Source organism: Lithobates pipiens, unplaced genomic scaffold (genome assembly GCF_037356315.1).
Source record: "Lithobates pipiens isolate NorthernLeopardFrog02 unplaced genomic scaffold, aLitPip1_a1.2 Scaffold_16, whole genome shotgun sequence".
NCBI classification, from domain to species: domain Eukaryota; kingdom Metazoa; phylum Chordata; class Amphibia; order Anura; family Ranidae; genus Lithobates; species Lithobates pipiens.
The window spans coordinates 557,211,495-557,232,690 of record NW_027507748.1 but is presented as its reverse complement, the minus strand read 5'-3'; the positions used below and the strand labels follow the sequence as shown (position 1 = coordinate 557,232,690).

Genomic DNA, 21,196 nt, shown 5'->3' with positions numbered 1-21,196 from the left:
TGGAAAAGAAAACAATATTTTTTACTTTCTGCTATAAAAGACATCCAATAAAAAAAAAAATCTAAAACCTCTAATTTCTTCATCAATTTAGGCAAATAAGTATTCTGCTACATCTTTTTGTTAAAAAAAAAAAATCACAATAAGCGTATATTGATTTGCAAAAGTTATAGTGAAATATTTTTATGGAAATTTTTTTACTAGTAATTGGAAACTAAGTGACACTTGACACTTTTTTGGGGACCAGTCACACTAATGCAGTGATCAGGGATAAACAATATGTACTAATGACACTGGCAGGGAAGGGGTTAAAATCAGGGGCGAATAAAGGGTTAAATGTGTCCCGGGGAGTGCTTTCTGTGTGGGGAATGGTTTAACTGTGGGAAGACAGAGATCTGTGTTCCTGCTTAGCAGACACACACGATCTTTGTCTTCCCTTGTCACAGAACGGCAATCTGCCTTGTTTACACAGGCAGACCTTCATTCTTCCTCTCTTTTGAATGATTGGCTGGTCCCGACGGACCGCCGAACCTGCTGATTGGCTCCCGCTATGTCCAATCACATCTGGAGCTGTCACTGGCAGCAAGCATGCGCGCTGCAAACCCGGAAGAGCAAAATTGTGATTTTGTGCAGAAGAGCCACCACTAGAGCTGCACGATTAATCGCAAAAAAAAAAAATTGCGATCTCGATTCACCACCCCCCCGACGATCTCTCCTCCTAAGAGTAGGCGATTCTTTCATATAAAGAAGTGGAGGGATTATCTGCTCACTCAGCTGTGAAAAGAAAGCATCCCGGGCAGTCTGCCAAGTTTAAAACTTGAAACATTGTAACTAACGCTTACTTCTTAGATCAAAGGGATACTGCCAAGCTTTCAACAACATGTAAATGCAGGAAGTTTAACCACTTAATGTCTAAATCTTTTTCTGACACTTCTTTCTTAAGTTAAAATCAATATTTTTTGCTAGAAAAGCCCCAAACAAAATCACCAAACATACATACACATACATACATATATATAATTTTAGCAGAGACCCTAGGCAATAAAATGGCAATTGCTTTATATTTTATGTCACACTGTATTTTCCCAGCGGTCTTTCAAATGCAATTTTATGGGAAAAAAAATGCACTTCAATAAATAAAAAAACTAAACAGTAAAGTTAGCACAATTTTTTTTGTTTTAATGTGAAAGATGATGTTACGCCGCGAGAATCATGAATGAATAGTGATCTATCTTCTAAGCAAAAAAGTTATGATTCTCATTTTAGCCAGAATGGTGCAGCTCTAGCCACCACCCCGCAGAATATGTACGTGAAGTGGTCGGCAAGTGGTTAAAATGTACTATAGTTTGTCACCATTCCACGGGAGTGGGCAATTTTAAAGCATGACAGGTTTCATATCTATTTACTCTGCATAGCCTCATCTTTTATATTTTAGCAAAATTGGGTATTGTATTGAGTTTGTGTTTACTAAAATTCATTAAAGTGTCTTTTTTTCCAAATAAAACTGTTTGAAAAACTGCTGGGCAAATTCCGTGTGCCATTAAAAAATTACCAACACCAAACACTTTTCTTTCTAGGGCCTCTGCTTAAAAATATATGTAATGTTTGGGAGTTATAAGTAATTTTCTAACACAAAAATTCAGATTTGTACATGCATGAGAGAAATGTCAGAATTGGCCTGGGGATCAAGTGGTTAAACAATCAATATTTCAGCATTTTTCTCAAGTCAAAGTATCAGTTTAAAGTCTGTCCATCTATGTGTCTCTCTATCAAGCTTCCTTGCACTTCTCCACTAATTTTTGTTAGGCTTCAACAAAAGTAAAAATGCACTGGTAATCTATGGACAGATTTAGTGAACTTATAAAAGACGTCTTTATCCTTTTAGGCTGTAAATATTGACAGTGATTTCATGTGATCTTAAATCGAATGTAATTATTTTTAATAGAGGGGAAATTAAAAAAAAATATTTTTCCTTTTTTTTTCCGGTTTGCCCAATTTGTCTACTTTGAATTTTTATTTCATTTTTTATAAAAAAAAAAAATTCAACCTTACAGCATTTTATGTATGTTTCAAAGCTAGATTAAAACAGACAAAATGTAGTAACAAAATAGCATGCTAATCTTATATAAACCGACCCAATAGTTTTCATTACACAATATGTATAACTGTAAGGTAATAAAGCAAGCAGCACATATATTTACCTTTACAGGTGACTCCGTCCTCATCGAGAATCTGGTCTTCAGCACAAGCACACTGCCTGCTTCCAGGTGTAGCCAAGCACAGGCTGCTGCAGCCACCATTGTTTACACGACAAGCATTGGAACCCACTTTGAATGTAAAATACAGCGGCATTAGAATAATGGAGAAACAAAGATGTCTCAAACAGAACTGGTCATTGTAGCATGCTAACCACATGGGGGCTATTTGTCTCTTAAGTATTAGCAAAAAAAGTGGAGGGTTAAAAAAAAAATAATTAAAACAAAAGAACTTAAAAAAAACCTACACAATTCTTTAATGTCCCCCACCTCCACACACAAGAGCACAAATGCATGCAGCAAAATTTGAGGAAGAGTAATAATTCTAGGGCTATCACTGATGCTTAACTCTAAACTGATAACCTGCAAAGGGTTTTTAATCACCACCGATACACAATTTTGAGTACAGAAATTTGTTGCTGTTCCACTGACACGCACAAAAGACCTGACATGTTTGGCATCTATTTACTCATGAAATCTTTTATATTTTTACCAAAAAAAAAACGTGGGTAATATAGTGTGTGTGTGTGTGTGTGTGTGTGTGTGTGTGTGTTTTCACTAGACATGTGCAGACTAGAATATTTCGTTTCGTTTTTTCGTTTTCGTCCATAAATTTTATTTATTTAGTTACTCCCGAAATTCGTTTTTATTTATTTCGTTTTTCGTGCAAAAATTGCATTCGTCCGAAAATCCACATGAATTACGGTCGAATCTGTCTTGGAAGGCTTATGGTATCTGTCGAATGGATAAAGAAGATTCGATGGAGCTGCTAAACTATATAGCCTATAGGCGGAGCATTCGATTGCCGAAATGTACGATTGCAGTGTCGTATAGTTGCGACGATCCCGTCGAATATTATTATAAACGTGCAACGATCCCGTCGAATATTATTATAAACATGCAACGATCCCGTCGAATATTATTATAAACGTGCAACGATCCCGTCGAATATTATCATTATTTTTTTTTAATTTACTTCCCCCACCCAATTCCAGTATCGTTTCTCTCTGTCGATTCTGTTCTCTCTATGTCGAATATTTACTCTCTGTCGAAGCTTTTCTATATAATAGGACTAATAGAGGTAAACTAAACTTAGGCACATTCGACCACAGGTTCAATAGACATATGGAGTCACGTCGAATCTCCTATTCTATATCGAACGGTCACTTCGAATCTCCTATTCTATATCGAACTGTTGTAACCACGAAAACGAAAAAAAGCATTTATTTATGTCGGATCTTTCGTTTTTCGGAATCTGCACTTTCGTTATCGTTTGTCAAAACGAAAACGAAAATACCTGAAATTCGGACGAAAATGCATTCGGACGAAAACGAATGCACATGTCTAGTTTTCACCAAAATTGTATTAATTTTAACATGTGCAAAAACTGAAAATGGCTCTGGTAGCAAAGTGGTTAACACCACCCTTACTCTTTCCTGGTTCAAAAAAATATATATAAATTCACTTTTACTGTATATCAGCGTTTTCCACAATCATTTCCACTCACCTCACAAGTTTCACCCTGATAAGCTGATATTATACTGATTTCTTTTACCTTATCCACCTAGACTCCAATCATCTCACCATATAGTTCCCCTGAGTTGCCGCGGGGGACTATTTATCAGGTGGTAGCACTATGGGCTTGAGGCCTGCTGGAGCATGGGTAAGCTGTGTCACTCCTGCTATATGGTAATATTTTTTATCTTTCCATTTTTTGATCGTCATATTGTTTTTCTGATCTAATCACAGATAACCTCCCGATGAAGTGGTAAATGTCCGCAAAACTAGTCGAGGAAACTGATATCTGTGATCAATAGTTTTATTGTGACTACCCACTGGTGACATACATTTGTATCGCTATTATGTTTTTAATATGTAAATGAGGATTTGTTTTTTGGCATCAATAAAATCATCTGTAACTTTTATAATTATATTTTTGTTACATTATTCATTGTACTGCTTTTATTGTACCGCAATAGTCCAAACTGCCCCCATTTTTTGTGGTAGCCTGGTTGGGGATCAGGCTACCAATCTTTATACTATTTACTGTATATCATACATAAAGTAATTTTGGAATTAAAGGTCCACTGCTAAAACATAAAAAGTTGTTTTACATAACAGCTTCTATTGCAAGGCACCCTGGAATCAAAGCCTGCTGTTCAAGGGCCTCCATGAGCACATATACAAAAAAGGGCATCGCTTACATCGGGTACCTGTGAAGAAGTTGAGAAACTGGTGCTTAGGCTGGTGGTGTCGCCACTAGCACCCAATAGGACGAAGGCCTCATGGCCAAAACACGCAAGTGTATTCATGGTCTAGTTACCCCGTAACCAGTAAATACTTCTGCAATTGGATGATACGGAGTTGCCGACTGTTTATCCCTTCAAGAGCACAGCATGCTCCAAAGGATGATCTGTGAGCATGACATGGAAGCAAAGTGTGCTGCAAAGGAAGTTATAAGAGCAGATCTGTTGAAAAATTTCTGGAGGGTTCCTAAGCTGGAAATGTTTCCATCTTGCATCACAGAGGGATAAGAAGGGGAACCGCTGCCAGAATATGTGGGGCCAGTTTCTTTTGTATCATTTTACATATGAATGAATGTACTCATAACATGTGTAAATTATCCATGAATGTTTTTTGCTAATACTATTGCAACTGAATAATCTATGATTATGTAATAACATTTTTGATTTTAAGACTTTACGGTTCGTTAGATTTAACAAAGCACAAAAAAAAATAAAAAATCTAACAAAAATCTATGAGCTAAAACCTCCACAGCTCTCATCAAGTCTGACAAAATAAGAGGATTTGATGCTTTAATACAGACACTTACCTTGCTGCTGCTGTGCATCATACATTCGGATTTCAAAGATTGGTGGCCTTTCGTTTCTTAGAAGTGTGACAGTCTTTGAGACTTGATCCAGCCTATAAATGCTGCCACTTCTGTATTCTGTCCAGAAAAGATAGTTGCCGTAGTGGCACAGACCAAATGCATGATTCAACTCTGAACCTTCATATACCGCCTAACAAGAAAAAAGTAAAACATTTAGATATTTAACCTATGGGTAGTAACTTAAAGTATGCAATCCCTATGAAAAACATCTCTTCTATAAATGATAAATGTCTATCAACATAAATGCCCCACTTTGGTTTGTTAAATATTGCATTGGTAGTGCTTGGTTATATCTGTTCCATAAGTAAAAAAATAATCTTGATCCTGCCAGAAATCCAATGCTTCCTTGTGCCCTGTTCCATTTGTTCGAGCATTGTTTAAGCCCTGCCCTCTGTGGACTATAGAACACCTCTTTCCCTATGTTATGGAAATCAGGGGAGGGGGGGTATAGTACTAACGCACTTCTTGCGCTGTGACAACTATGCTTATTCAGTACAGTGAGCAAGAAATGTAACCCTGGGACAAGAAGTATGTTACTGGCAGGATTCACTAGGTGAACAAAAAGGAAAAAACAACACATGCAGTATGTATGCAATATATAAAATGTTATTCTAAAATGTAGACACGCTTTAAAAAGCCTAGAACAGGATGAATTTCCTGTTGCCTGTAGCTTTAAAAATAGTTCAGCAAGGGCAGCTCTCTTGTCTAAATTCAGAGATTCCCTTTAGTTAAATAAAATAATTCTGAAAAAAAAAAAAACTAACTGTAAAAGAAAAGCATACAGCTTTCACTTGATAGGAGAAAGTATAAAAAGAGGTGGGCAAACCCATAGCAAGCAATTAAACTGCTGCTCCAGTGGTGGGAAAGATTGGAAGAAGAAACCTGATTAGCTGCTGCAAATAAAGCGACTTTCCTTGCCTTTTATAAGCCATTCCTAATATATGTAGCATTACAAATAGCATCACACAAAAAAAGCAATTCCCCCAAGATTCCCCTCTCGGGTCAAAATTCAATATCACCAGGTACATGCTTCAAATGTTTTTCTAACCTTGCGGCCTGTTCCATTAAGGTGAACCATTTCAATGCGGTCATAAAAGGCATCTACCCAATAGAGAATCTGGTTTGGAATATCAATACTTAATCCATTGGGCCATAGAACTGCTTTTGAGGTGACAAAAATGGTGCGGTTGGAACCATCCATCCAGGCTCTTTCAATTTTTCCACGCTTGCTGTCCTTGGGATCTTCCTCCCAGTCTGTCCAATACATCCACCTTGAAATATCAAGGAAAGTATCATTGCAGAAAATCAGACAGACAGAAGACGAGAAAAAAATAAATACATCTTTAAGCAGAATCCCAGGCAAAAATAAAAAGGATAAACTGAATAGCCAATTAAAGACAAAATAACAAAACTTTTTTTCTGCAATAAACTTTTATCCTCAGTAATTTTTTTTCTGCCATTACATGTCCTCAGCATTCCTCCAATCCCAGGTCATCTTGGACCAGTCCCAGCCTGTAACTAGACAGTGAGAGGAAAGGCAGTACAGTCCATCACTATGCCTTCTTCTATCAACATACATTTTGCCAGCACATATATGGATTGGTTTGCTGTACAACTGCTTCCTTTCACAGTCAATCCCTTCTGTAGGGGACTACGTTAGGTTGATGCCAAAGTAAATTCAGGTATTTACAGTGCTTGCATTTCAAAATACATTTAGGTATGCATTTATGATTGCAGAGCTGCATTCAGTTGTTTATGTTATTCAGTTTGAAAACCTAACTAAACCAAAGAACAAACATATAAAATATTGCAGTTTACCATAATCTTTCTCTAGATGTGGTAGCTGCATTCGTTTTTCTGTTTTTTCCTTTTTTTATCTTTTTATTTTTTTACCTCAATAATGTTTTAGCAATACAGTGTATACCTGTCGAGCTTACCTTTGTAGTTATTTTTTAGTGCAGATTTATATATAGGGCTCTATAGGCAGATTTTATTGCTTGAAATAGATGGCAATGTATTAAGTGCACAAAATGCAATGCAAAACCCAAACCTTAAAGTGGTTGTTCACCCAATTTTATTAAAAATACTCCCATCCTCTCTGCACCATTATAATAATTGTCCCTATGCCTGTGTCCTGTAAAAAAAACTACCCGGGTCAAAGCTGCAGTGGGCGGGGCCGAGCCCTCCCACTGACATCATTCAGGGAGTAGGAGGAGAGAGACAACACAGACAATCAATTGAGCGCCGGGAGCCACGCTCATATAGGTACAATCGGGCAGATTTGTTTTTTACAGAGCACAGGCACAATTATTATAATGGTGCAGAGAGGATGGGAGAATTGAATAGTGGATATAGAAGCAGCAGGAGTGGGGTGGGGCACTGGTATGGGCAGAGACAGGTAGAGAGGGGAGGGGGGAGAAGGATACAGGCGACAGATAGCAGGCTGTGGCTGACGGAATCACGCAAACAGACCACAATGGCAGGGCTCAGCAGCCATGATTATCTTGGTCAGTTTGCGGAGGGAAGGGTATAGTCAGGAAGGATCAGCCATGTATTTCAGGTGATACAGGGGTCCAAATGACACAGCGCAAGCACTATGCTGTAAAATATGCTTTAAGGGAACAGGATCTTTATTTTATTTTATTATTTTTTTTGGTTAAACGCTTTAAGATCTATAACCCTTTGTTAGGACAAAAAGTTTTCAAAGGTAAGTTACAACTGATGAAAAGATCTGCCTGCAAAATTACAGACAGGGTTAATTATGGAAAGCATAACTTCAAAGCCCCTTCCTAAACATTACAGAGCATAGGAGAACTAGTATTTTTAAGCAAGTAAAAGGGAAAAAAAAAAAAAGCTAAGCAGCATTTTTTTAAGGTTATGCTGTGTTAATGGGAACACGCAACAAATATAAAGTAGCGGTTATTCCAATTTGGCTGCAAAAGTGGAAATACACTTTGCTAAGTAACATTGCCTCAGCAAGAAAAGAATTTGTAAGTGAGAGCAAGGCAATAAAATGTGTATTTTATACCTTTGTCCAAAAAAAAAAAAAAGCACTTCACTGTGATGTTAATGCAGGGTTTCCAGACTTTCTAAAGAAAGGGCCAGTTTACAGACTTTAGGAGAGCCAGACTGTTCTCAGAGGGAGTAAACAATGCCTAATCTGTGGTATTAGGGGGGAAAATACTTGGTGTCAGTGGGAGAAATACTGCCCCATTTTTGTTGTCAGTGGAAGGAATTATGCCCCATTGTTTGTGTCAGTGGAAAGACCCATTGTTGGTGTCAGTGGAAAGACTGTTGCACCATTGTTGGTGCTCGTGGCAGGAACTTTGCCCCATTGTTGGTGTCAGTGGCAGGAATAATGTCTCAAGTGCCAGATAAAGGCAAGCAAAGGGTCACAGTTTGGAGACCACCGTGATAATCAGATGAGGAGAGGTGTTATGATAATGAGATGAGGAGCAGGGAGAACTCAGGCGGGGCTGATAACACTACTTGCGATTTCAGTGCAGCAGAGGCAATGTTGTCAGCTACAGGAAGTTAGAAGCCTACTGGATTATTAACAGAATCAATAGGTACTTGCAGACAAAATATAAGGAAATGTGTATTTTTTATTTATTTAGAGCTTTTTTTTCTTTTTACACGTAAATGGAGCATATCTTCTTTTTTTGCCCACATATACATTTTAAAATGTAAAAAAAATTCACATTAGTAAGGCTTAAGTCCCATACACACTCACTATCAGATTTTCTGCTGATTTTTTCTTCAGATTTACCAAAACCCATGTAGTGTAAGGGCCTGCCTGATTGCATACAAATTGAAACTCCTAAGGTTTGACCTCATATTACATGGTTTTGGTAAATCTGAAGGTATAAATCAGCAGAAAATCTGATAGTGTCTATGGGGCTTTAGAATACGTGAGCACTAAATGCTTCTTAATAAAAAAATTAAATAAAAAAAAAAAAGCTGCAGTCCACATTAATTTTAATGCAACCACGTACAATAGAAAAGAAAATGATTGAGCGTTCATCTGTATGATCCAACCAGCACAATTTTCATCTTCTGTGCTGCCCCTGGGAACACTTGGGAGTGCTCCAAGACATCACAGTGAAAGCTCAATTTTTGTGATTGTGTCTATGAAGACTTAAGTCGTTCAATTTACTACTACATGAAAAAGGCATTCCATTTGGAAATGTCATTTGAGGTTGTTGCCCGTTAAATTATATATTACCAAGTAAAATCTCACTTCTTTATTATTAAAGATAAAAGCTGTAAGAGTGTAGTCACTGTCGGAGCTCCCTGTAAATTTCTGTATCATGACATACAGTATTGACAGCCAAAACAGATAGACAATACTGGTTCTTACCCATTCAATGGATCCACTACAATAGCTCTAGGATGAGTCATCTTCCCTTCTATCAAAGTTTTCCTGGTCTGCGAAGCCTTTTCTAAACGAGCCACACTGATGGTTTTCTTAGGCCCATCATCTGTCCAGTACAGGTTGTTTCCCATCCAGTCTACAGCAACACCTTCGACATTGTGAATACCTTTCAAGAATCATTAAAAAAAAAAAAAAGGACATTTAAATAATATGCCCATTAATATCGACTGTCACAAAATCTTTCAACATCATAAAAATAGGGACGTCCAACACCAGCAACACTGTAAAAGTATAAACTATTATAAAATACTATAGTACTGAAGGGGGGGAAATCCTAAAATTATTGTTTCATGAAATGGTGCATCTTTTAGTGATTTAGGTTTCCACCTGTCAATTACCATATATTCTTGGGAAAAGAAAAGTAAAACCAATTTTAAAAAATGAAATAAAAAAAACAAATATTACAGTGAAGGTGAAAGTGTCTAATTGGTACCACTTCAGACAAACATATACAGCAACCACCGCCACAGGTATACAGGCTCTGTGGGATCTGCTTTCTCCCCTCCAGGCATACAAAACACATTAACCACACACTGTTTTTTTTTTTTTTTTTGACGAGCTGTAACACGTTTTATTGGTACAAGAAAGGTCAGAGATATTCACTCCCCCATATAGGTTTCATCCAATGGGCTTATTCATAGTAGGTGGGCGACTGAAGAAAGGTAGGAATCTACTTTATATACTGCATCCTAGCTTACACAATGCAATGGTAAAGCCCAACTCTGGGCAAAAAAGCGTTCCCCTACAGTGGAGCTGTGCACACACTGCAAGAGATAAATGCTAATTTTGTCCACAGGGAAGTAAAAAGCCTATACCAGTGATGGCGAACCTTGGCACCCCAGATGTTTTGGAACTACATTTCCCATGATGCTCATGCACTCTGCAGTGTAGTTGATCATCATGGGAAATGTAGTTCCAAAACATCTGGGGTGCCAAGGTTTGCCATCACTGGCCTATACTCACCAGATCCTCCAATCCACCGGTGGACTGTTCCTGACATGCGCATTTCCACAGCAGGGCTATAGGGTTGATGACATCACAAACAGCCCACCGCTACCTGTCCATCTATCCCTGCACACCCCTTCCTGCTGGTTGTGTATATCCTGGCTATCCCGCCTCTTTCCTACATGAAAGCAGTTTATTTCTTGGTATTGTCCTAAAGCTGACCATACTCTGTACAATCCCCTTTTTCAGCAGACCATACACAATACAGTCTGTGCAATCTCCTATAGATCTATATCCAATTTCCACTGTAATATAAGGGTTAGTGAAACATATTACAATGTTAAACATTACTGCTGTACACCGTTAGAATTGTTTTGTTATGCTACAGCCTTATTCCAAAATTGATTAAATTCATTATTTTTCTTAAAATTCTACAAACAATACCCCATAATGACAATGTAAAATACGTTTTAAATCTTTGCAAATGTATTAAATAAAAAAAATCCCATGTACATAAGTGTAGCGCACTACTCCCTTGGGAGCTGCTAAGTTAGTTCATACCTTTACTGTTAACATTCCTCGGTTCTTCCACCCCTGCCCGAATAGCACAACAGACGATCAAACTTTTCAAAGGAGCTTTATTCTTCTTAGTTGCAGTATGTTACAGGGATATTTGAGAAATATGAGCTGCCTTTTCCTCCTGGTTCCTGAGGAGTAGTTAAAGTCCCTTTCCCATAGTGAACAGACCAATGCCCCTCTGAAAAGCACCGTGGTAAATGGATGCTGGAGCCCCAGGCCTCACCTGCCTATCTTGACTCCTGCGATCCTCCCGCGTCAGTTCAGGAAAGTACCGGATGATATCCTGGTGTACTCAATCCTCTTTGCAGCTACTTCCCGCTCTGCATGGTTAGAATCATCCCAAGCTGGGATGTCTGGTCCACTTCTCCCGGAGTTACTTGGCGAATTGGTTTCTGTAGAACCATCCAGCACTGAGTTCTCTGAACCCTCAGAACTTCAGGTTTGGTTCCTGCTATGCGGCGCTGGGGTCTCTGAATCCCCAGGCCTTCAAGCCTGCTCCTTGTGGGTTACATCTTTGCTGCTGCTCTGAATCCAACTCCTTCCATCGCCTCCTAGGAACATGTGACCACCAGTTTATATGTAAGGCCTGCCCCTGCAAATACAAGTTAATGATTCGACCAGAGCTCTCCATACAAACTGCCTGCACCCCCTCCCCAGCCCGCCTTCCTTCTAGAACATTTCAATAGAAGGCAAGGGAGATATTTCAGGGCAGAATGCAGGTGGCCACACTCTCCTCTCTCTACTCTGTCACTCCTCCCATCCAAACCAAACAGAACAACCAGGCCTTAAAGTGCAAGGCCCTGGCAAATTTACCTTACACTTAACTAACTAGCACCCACCTAAAGGTGGTGGGCGCTACATAAGTATTCAAAGCCTTTGCTTAATATTTTGGTGAAGCACCTTTGGCACAAATTACAGCCTTAAGTCTTTTTGAGTATGATGCTACAAGCTTGGTACACCTAATTTTGGGCAGCGTCTCCCATTCTTCTTTGCAGGACCTCTCAAACTCCACCAGGTTAAATGGGGAGCGTTGGTGCACAGACATTTTCAGATCTCCAGATGTTCAATCGGGTTCAAGTCTTGGCTCTGGCTGGGCTACTCAAGCACATTCACAGATTTGTCCCATAGCCACCCCTTCGTTATCTTGGCTGTGTGCTTAGAGTCGTTGTCCTGTTGGAAGATAAACCTTCGCCCCCAGTCTGAGGTACAGTGCACTCTGGAGCAGGTTTTCTTAAAATATGTCTTTGTATATTGGTGCATTCCTTGCTCCCTCGATCCTGATTAGTCTCCCAGTTCCTGCTGATGAAAAACATTCCCACAGCATGATGCTGCCACCACCATGCTTTACTGTAGGGATGGTATTGGCCAGGTGATGAGCGGTGCTTGGTTTTCTCCAGATGTGATGCTTGCCATTCAGGCCAAAGAGTTTGTTTCATCAGACCAGAGAACTTTGTTTCTCATGGTCTGAGAGCCTTTCAGATGCCTTTTGGCAAACCCTAGATGGGCTGTCATGTGCCTTTTACTGAGGAGTGGCTTCTGTCTGGCCACTCTACCATAGAGGCCTGATTGGTGGAGTGCTGCAGAGATGGTTGTTCTTCTGGAAGGTTCTCCTCTCTCCACAGAGAAATGCTGGTCACTCAGTGACCATCGGGTTCTTGGTCACCTCCATGACTAAGGCCCTTCTCCCCCGATCACTCAGTTTGGCCAGATGGCCCGCTCTAGGAAGAGTCCTGGTCTTTCCTTTTACGGATGATGTGCTCATTGGGACCTTCAATGCCGTAGAACTTTTTCTGTACCCTTCCCCAGATGTGTGCCTCAATACAATCCTGTCTCAGAGGTCCATAGACAATTCCTTGGACTTTATGGCTTGGTTTGTGCTCTGACATGCACTGTTAACTGTGGGACCTTGTATAGACAGGCGCGTGCCTCTCCAAATTGTGTCCAATCAACTAAATTTACCACAGGTGAACCCCAATCAAGTTGTAGAGCCATTAAGGATGATCAGTCGAAACAGGATGCACCTAAGCTTAATTTTGAGTGTCATGACAAAGGAAGTGAATACTCATGTACATGTGATTATTTTAATTTTTTTATTTTTAATAAATTAGCAAAGATTTCAAACTTCTTTCAGGTTGTCATTATAGGGTATTGTTTGTAGAATTCTGAGTGAAATAATGAATTTAATCTATTTTTAAATAAGGCTGTAACATAAAATGTGGGAAAAAAATGACGCACTGTTAATACTTTATTAAACACCATACAGTGCATCTGTAAAGTAAACCGGATATTGAAAATAAGGATTGCTCAAAGGATAGGTTTGGTTATTTTCTTATGTTGTACAGCTACAGCTGGCCATACATTAAACAATTTTCTTATTCAATTTCCTTTAGATTTACCTTCAACTACGTAGTGCAAAGGCCTGCCAGACTGCATACAAATTGAAAGTGTTTAGGTTTGACCTCATATAGTTTTGGTAAATCAAAAGACAATTTGTACAAGAGAATTCTATAATGTATTGTCAGTCTTAGAGTAAGGCCCGAAGAATCTGACAAATGGCAGTCACTTTTAGATCAAATATATCAATAATTAGCTTGTGTTTGCAGAATGAACTAAATGAAGGATTCCCTCCAAACACACTGTCACATGTATGGATATCACGACACTGCCTCAAATTCTTCAGTCTGGGAGGTCAGCACAAATGGCATGCATCCAGACTAAACAGATGGGCCAAACCTATGTATGGTAAATTCTGTCAAATTACATAAAATCCCAGACACTAGTGCAGAGGTGTCCTAACTGTAATGTGTACAACTATCTTAAATTCTTACAGTATATAGTAAAAAAAAAAAAAAAAAAAAAAGTGTGTTCTAGGCTTTAATTCATATTTTATTTATATATATATATATATATATATATATATATATATATATATATATATATATATATATATATATATATCTATATCTATATCTATATCTATACCTATATCTATCAATGACCTTTCCAAAAATACTAGCATTATTCTTAAAACCTCCAGGAAAAGTAAAATTCCCCCTTGCAATGAGGCTGCCCCCAAGCAAAAGTTAAATGCTTGCCTTGGGTACCATAAAAAAAAAAAAAAAAAAAAACGGTTATACTTACCTAAATCCCGGCTCCTCTGTCAATGCTCTCTCCTTCTTTATGATCTGGTTGTGGAATGGCCTTGGTGGCCTCACATCCAATGCAAGGCTATGGGCTCTGTACTGCATTTGAGGACTTCAGAGGACCTGGGATGCCAGAGCTTAGGAGGAAAAAGGCTACAGGGACCAGTCCAGCAGCGTGGAGAACTGAAACTGCTAGACCTAACAGAGTGGGTAAGAGAAGTTGCTAGGCCTAGACCTAAATTGGCATTTAACTTTTCTAATGTGGGATTTTTGTTTTCTCCAGAGATCAGATTAAAAAAAAAAAAAAAAAATAATCACACAGACAACCCACTAAAAAGTAGAAAGCTTGAAAGAACAACTGAAACCATAAGAAACTGCTGCGTAAACTGTTGACACTATATTAATCCTGTATAAATAATAATAAGAACCTTAGCTATTCTAAGCAAGGATAAAAAATACTTCCAAATACAATAATCTATCAGAGCTATAAATAACCAGCCATGAAGGCTCATTTCTCCATCTCTTTTCCAAATCTGAGCTCTAAATGACAGCTGAAATGTCAGAGAGACAGACATCCATGAACCATCACACCTAGTTAATTAGCTGGATTTTACCAGGCTGGACAGCTCATGTCACACACATAAAAGAATGCATAAGCCTTCGGGATGTAAGGGGGGGAGGAGAAGGGGAATAATTTGGCATTAAGGGCGAGTCTATTCTATAATTTCTCCACAACAATCAGACTCTATATACAACGCTGTATTGGCTACTCACACAGAAAGGTCTAATAGGACAAGCACATGTGAATAACCATTGCACAAAATACACAGATCTGTGCTGAGAATCATTCATGACACTGTGAATGCATGGATTATCCAAACAAGCTCCTGCCCCGCCATCGCTTTCACATTCTACAATGTATGTTAATGTAAATCACAGCCAACAGATTACTAAGCACAAAAGGTAATTTATTTTCATGCATAGAAGATCATCAGACCTATAGAAACCCCCAGATCTGAATAAATATTTTCTAAAACTTTAATGACCATAAAATATATAGAAAGACAAATATTACAAAATATTAAATTATTATTTTAACTCTCCTAACTCCTGTTGGACTCAATTAATAAAAGCATATTAGTATAAGTATATTATATAATAAAAGCATAGTATATACCGCTCTAAGATTAGCAATAAAATAGTGCATATCTTTTTTTTCTAAACATTTTCTGGCATTCATCAAAATCACTCATAAAATCAGGCATGCTGTATTCTTTCAAAATGTGTGGTATTCATCTCATGAAACCAATCAGTATTTTTTTGCCATCACGACATATTCAGTAATGTCTGGTGGACACTTCCGAGGGACCTTGCAGAAGGAGTGATGGCAGAGTCCGGAAGAAAAACCCAATGTCCTGGATCTTGTAGTAAAAATAATGCTCTTTTAAACACGTCCTTGCCTTGCCCATTGTGGTGTGGCACCTCCTTATCAAATCAATTTCATACATTCCTTAAATATTGCATGCCTGGACCATTACTTATTTACTGCATTTATCCATTTTCTTTAGTGAATGGACTTTAATGGTTTATGGGGTATTTACAGAGCATTTTTGCTTTCTGAGGTAAATACCACATCAAGGGACAGTGAATTTGGAAAAAATGTGTCACGTGACCCCAATATTGCATGGGATATCCTTTAGTGAACTGAGCCCATTGTCAGTTAATAACACTTTACTGTTTTCAAATTGAAACCTCTGTTGCATTTAAGTAGGGCTGAAACAACGAATCGATTAATCGACAATCGATTATGAAAATAATTAATTACTATTTTCATAAGCGATTAATCAGCCAGTAACATAATGGGGTTAAAAAAACTAAAATTAGCCCTTTATAGTACAAAAAAGAGCAAATAATCGCTACTGTAAATATTACTTTCACATTTCTACAGTAAAAAAAATGAACCCCTAAGGCTGGGTTCACACCATAGCGATGCGGGAACGCCGCGAATCCGCAGCGTTTTCCCGCATCGCATGCCTCCCGCCGGCAGTTCACACTGCCCTATGCGGACTGCTGGGAGTGTCAATGAAATGTTAATGACACCCCCAGATCCGTCCGCATATCGCAGTGCGATCTGCACACTCGCACAGGAATCGGATCACATGGTGTGAACACCCATGCGATCCGATTCTGCTGCGGACCAAAAAAAGGGTCCCGTGCGAGTTTGCGGCGGGAGCGATGCGAATTCAGCCATACTATCTGTATGGCTGAACTCACATCGCTACGGAGATCGGATGTGATTTGCACTGCAGTGCGGTGCGAATCACATCCGGATCTCCCACCCGCAGCAGTATGAACCCAGCCTTAAAGTAGTGAGTATCTGCTTTTTGTGTACTATAAAGGGCTAATTTTAGTTTTTTTAACCCCATTATGTTACTAAACGTCTTAGACCTGGTTTACACCTATGTTTTTTTTTGGTGCTTTTAGCAGAAACGCACTACAGTTCATTTACATGGTTTCCTATGGGACACGTTCACATCTATGCTTTTTCAGCTGCTGCCTATATGGAAACGGTCAGGGACTTTTTTTTTAATGCAAAACGGTGTCTTTTTGGTTCAATATACTTCAAAGGAGAAGCTGCAGAAAAGCATGTAATGTGTTTTTGCAGCAATTTGTGTTTTTTTAATCTGCCCAACAAATTGGCCAAAAAAAAAAAAGCAAAAACTCAAATCATAGCAAAATCACGTGTGCGAAAATCAAAATGCACAGCAAAAAGCAGAACACAATCAAAAGCAAACTGCATAGATGTGTACCGAGCCTTATGCTGGCCACACGGATCAATTTTCAGATGAGAATATTCAGACAAAAAATCTTTGTACATTCGCTGAATGAAAGAATGTCGTTTGAATTTTTCACTTGTTTTTAACATTCTGTTTTTAAAATGAATGTTAATTCTAAATGAAAACCACATACATTGTCTGAAAATTCCTTTGACCAAGAAGTTTTCTATTTGCAAATTTTCCCATCACTGTGGTTGAAAATGAACATCGATTTTACCCCACTAACGATTAGAAAATCAAACGTTCTTAAAATGACTTTTTTTGAAGGAAAACATTGTTTGTTTTTTAAATAAAAAAAAGGGATCTCTGAGTCTGATGATATTTACCAGATTCACCCTCTATTATATACAGTATCTCTTCTAATAGTAATTACAGTATCTCTCTTCTAATAGTAAATACAATACTAATAGTACATACATGTTCTCTCTTCTGTTATTCTCAGGGTGGATTGGATATTTTTCTCCCTAACCATATAGTTGGTTATTTATATCTACCACTGCATAGAGATATTTAAGAATAAATTGCCTTTTTTTTTAAACTTTACATATTAACTAAATTATATACCACACTTTTTTTTTTTTTTAAAGATTATTAACTGATTAATCGAAACAATAATCAGTCAACTAATCGATTATGAAAATAATTGTTAGTTGCAGCCCTACATTTAAGATTAAATTAGGAACAACATAGTTGGGGGCACATTTCTTTTAATAAATGGAAAAGCAATAAAAAATAAAATAAAAGGGAAACTGATAAATTTGCCTTAAGCCCCAAACACACCATCAGATTTTCTGGTGATTTATGTCATCAGATTTACCAAAACCATGTAGTGCAAGGGTCTGCCTGATTGCATACAAATTGAAACTCCTAAGGTTTGACCTCATATTATATGGTTTTGGTAAATCTGAAGGAAAAAATCTGCAGAAAATCTGATAGTGTGTATGGGGCTTTAGAAGTTCACTACTATTTCCTGTGATCAGTTTCAAATATTTCAGTGTTCTGACAGTGTGACGGGAGTCACTTTGGGTGGGGCCTTGTGGGACCCAGCTTACCTTAGAGGGCTCTGTAAACTCCTTGTCCAGCTCCCCTGGCCCATCCTATGTGTAAGTGACCCTGTGTCTGTTAGGGGGACACAGGTTGATTGACAACCCCAGCTGGGTCTGTCCTAATCAGACTTACCATACAACCACACCGGACTCAGCATTTCATGTTACCCCTGTTATCCAGGGTTCTATATGTGTGGTTTGTGTTGAAAGAATAAAGGGGTTCTTTCACCTGGTACAGTAATATTTCTGAACAATATACCACAAGAAATATATGAAGATAAATTAATTCCACCTTTCCGACTGCTGAAATATAGTATGAGCTTGGTCTCAGACTGTTATATACTTTTTACTAGATCGTTTGAGGTGTGGCTGTATCCCATTTTTCTATAGTTTTTGTCTGCCTTGGGAGCAAAATATTATGGGCTGCATGTGTGTATGTGGATTGGCTTACATCTTAATAAAACCCCGGTCAGCTATTAGATTCTAGAGGGGAGGGGATTTCTCCAGCAGCCACTCCTAAAGAGGGTCTACTTCTGGAAAATTGAATACTGAAGGAGGTAAAGTTTTCCCTGCCCTGTGTCATTATGCAAAGAAGGGGGATTGCCCCCTGAGTGTATAGCTCTTTGTAACAGTGTTTAAATAAACAGTTTTATGTTTTTTATCTTCCTACACGGATGTCTCGACAAGTGACTGGGTGGGTCAAGGATCTTGGATCGTGCTGGTATCGGGCAAGGGAAGCGTATATGGCGGGCATACTCCTATTGAGTATGGAGGTTTGTCACAGACAGTTTACAAGAGCCATATAGTATAATAAACATTATTGTGTTTTGACCTGTGCCATCCAATAGCATAAATCTGATCTGTGTGGTCAGACTAACAAAAGTATTATTAGCTGTTGTACAAAACTGCTACTTTCTTCAAGTGTATGGGCAGCTTTATGGTAACATTAACCCTCACCTTCTTGCAGAATGTTTTCTCGGCCAGTACCATCTATTTTCTGCCGCCCAATCAAGAAACTAGTGGTGTCTGCAAAGTACATATAGCCATATTCAGCATGAAAATCCAGAGCCCGAGGGTTCATGAGGTTTTCAATGGGTATCATGTGCTCATCAGGAATATTGGCTCCCATATCCATTCCTCGGATGATGCCAGGACGTCCTCGACCATAAACCAGGAACAGCTCATGTTCAGGCTCTGAAATAGTAAACGATTAATTAACATTTGTAGATAGAAAATGCATTGTTGTATTACAAGTTTGATGAAGAATATTAAAGTGGAGTGAAGTTCTGCATTAAGGCCCCCCCCCCCCCCTCCTTACCAAATTACACTTTTCTGGGGGGAGGGGAGCGGGTACCTGGTTTTGCAACAGGTTATTTTTTTTTCCTTTTGGGGATAAAGGTGTATAAAAAATAAGAGCAGACCATTGTAATCCCCCTTGTCAAGGTTTTGTCTGAACCACCTGACACTGCTGATGGACAGCTTGGTCTGTTAGACCCCTTTCACACTGGGGGCATTTTGCAGGTTCTATAGCGTTAAAAATAGTGCCTGCAAACCGCCCTTAAACAGCTGCTCCATTCACTCCAGTGTGAAAGCCCCAGGGTCCAGCTACCATCCACTTAGGCCTCAGTGGCACGTTAAATACAGCATGGATCCCATCTTCCCTCGTGACTAACACCTTAGACACTGGCGAAAAAAAATGATGTGCTCCTGAAAGGAGGAGGGGTTATATAGGGAGTGAACTTCCTGGATTGGGTATACCAGTGCCCATCACCTGAAGGTGATCTATAACCCATAAGTAATTACTCTGTGTGCCATGATGTACGATAAAGAAAGCCTTTTTACACAATGCAGAGGACTAACCCCTTAGGTTACACAGTGAGTATAACAAGCATGCTTTACTGCATATACAGACTGATTTTACTGTCGTGGGTTTAGTAACACTTTAAAGGAAGCTAAAAAGTAACAAATTTGCTTCATCAGATGAACATAAAGGAAAAGGAAAAGAGAAACTTAAAAAAAATATATATATTTTATATTTGTGGCTACCACAGGTGCTGAAATCAATGGTTTAGTTTTAAGCAAGCGACATCAATTCTAAATCCATTCTATAAAACTGTGTAACTATGCAATTGCAATGTTCAGTTCTCCATTGTAGACAGAGAGCAATAACACTTTAATAGTGAGTAAACTTCAGTAAAGTGGTAAATTGGGTTAGAACCTCTGCAAAGCTTTTATTATCATGAATCACTTTATGTCCCCGCAACCCCCGTTCTGCTCATTTCTTGTTCAGATGTCACAGGGAAACAAAGTGAAGGGAAATCTCCCAACTGAAGCCACAGAGAGCAATAAAACAATTGCAGATTTTCTAAACCTTCCACGCAATTAAAAACTTGACTTGGCTGACATTTGTCTTTCAATGCAGTGCAGTTTTTGAAACAGTAATGGAAAATGTGGGTATGAATAAAAAGTAAACAAATATTGCTATAACACTTAAGTTCCATGCTTACTTTTGCATGATCTTCCATCACTGCCAAGGCTGAACCCTGATCGGCAGCGACATGTTCGGGTTTTGTGGTTACTGCCAAGAAGACAAATATCTGAGCATCCTCCGGGCTTCTTGTACTGATCCAGTTCACAGGCATGGCTTCTCACTGCAGAAACCCAAATCAATTAGTTAACTATAAAAGACTAGTGATGAAAGTACTAGAAAATTATGTAGTAGCACATTAGCAAAGTTGCATAATTCCAATAGATGTTTCCCAAAGTCAACAGTTCCAAGCCAAATGTTACTCAAACAGATTAGTATCTCAGCCACAAACAATGAATTCCTTATGCCTATGGGTACCTTAGAAGGTGCAATGTCAATAGAATACAAAAATTTAAAATCTGATATATGCAAGCCCTGATAATCACTAGGTGACGGCAAGTTAAAATCACCCACAGGGTCTAAGGGACTTTGACAGCATCTCCCATTTCTGTCTATATTAAGCAGCAATGATTACAATGTACAGTACATTATGGAGGATGTGGCATAAGGTGATCAGCTCTCTCACACAGGAATCACAA

General features: G+C 38.6%; 1 protein-coding gene across 1 annotated transcript in view; it reads right to left on the bottom strand.

The window, feature by feature from the left end:
* Positions 1–21,196, bottom strand: part of LRP1 (LDL receptor related protein 1) — a 475,004-nt gene that overhangs the window by 211,167 nt on the left and 242,641 nt on the right. Inside the window, 6 exon segments of the mRNA XM_077483570.1 lie at positions 2,199–2,324; positions 5,086–5,275; positions 6,194–6,416; positions 9,506–9,686; positions 19,088–19,324; positions 20,638–20,781. Of these exon segments, the coding sequence (XP_077339696.1) occupies positions 2,199–2,324; positions 5,086–5,275; positions 6,194–6,416; positions 9,506–9,686; positions 19,088–19,324; positions 20,638–20,781 (1,101 nt within the window).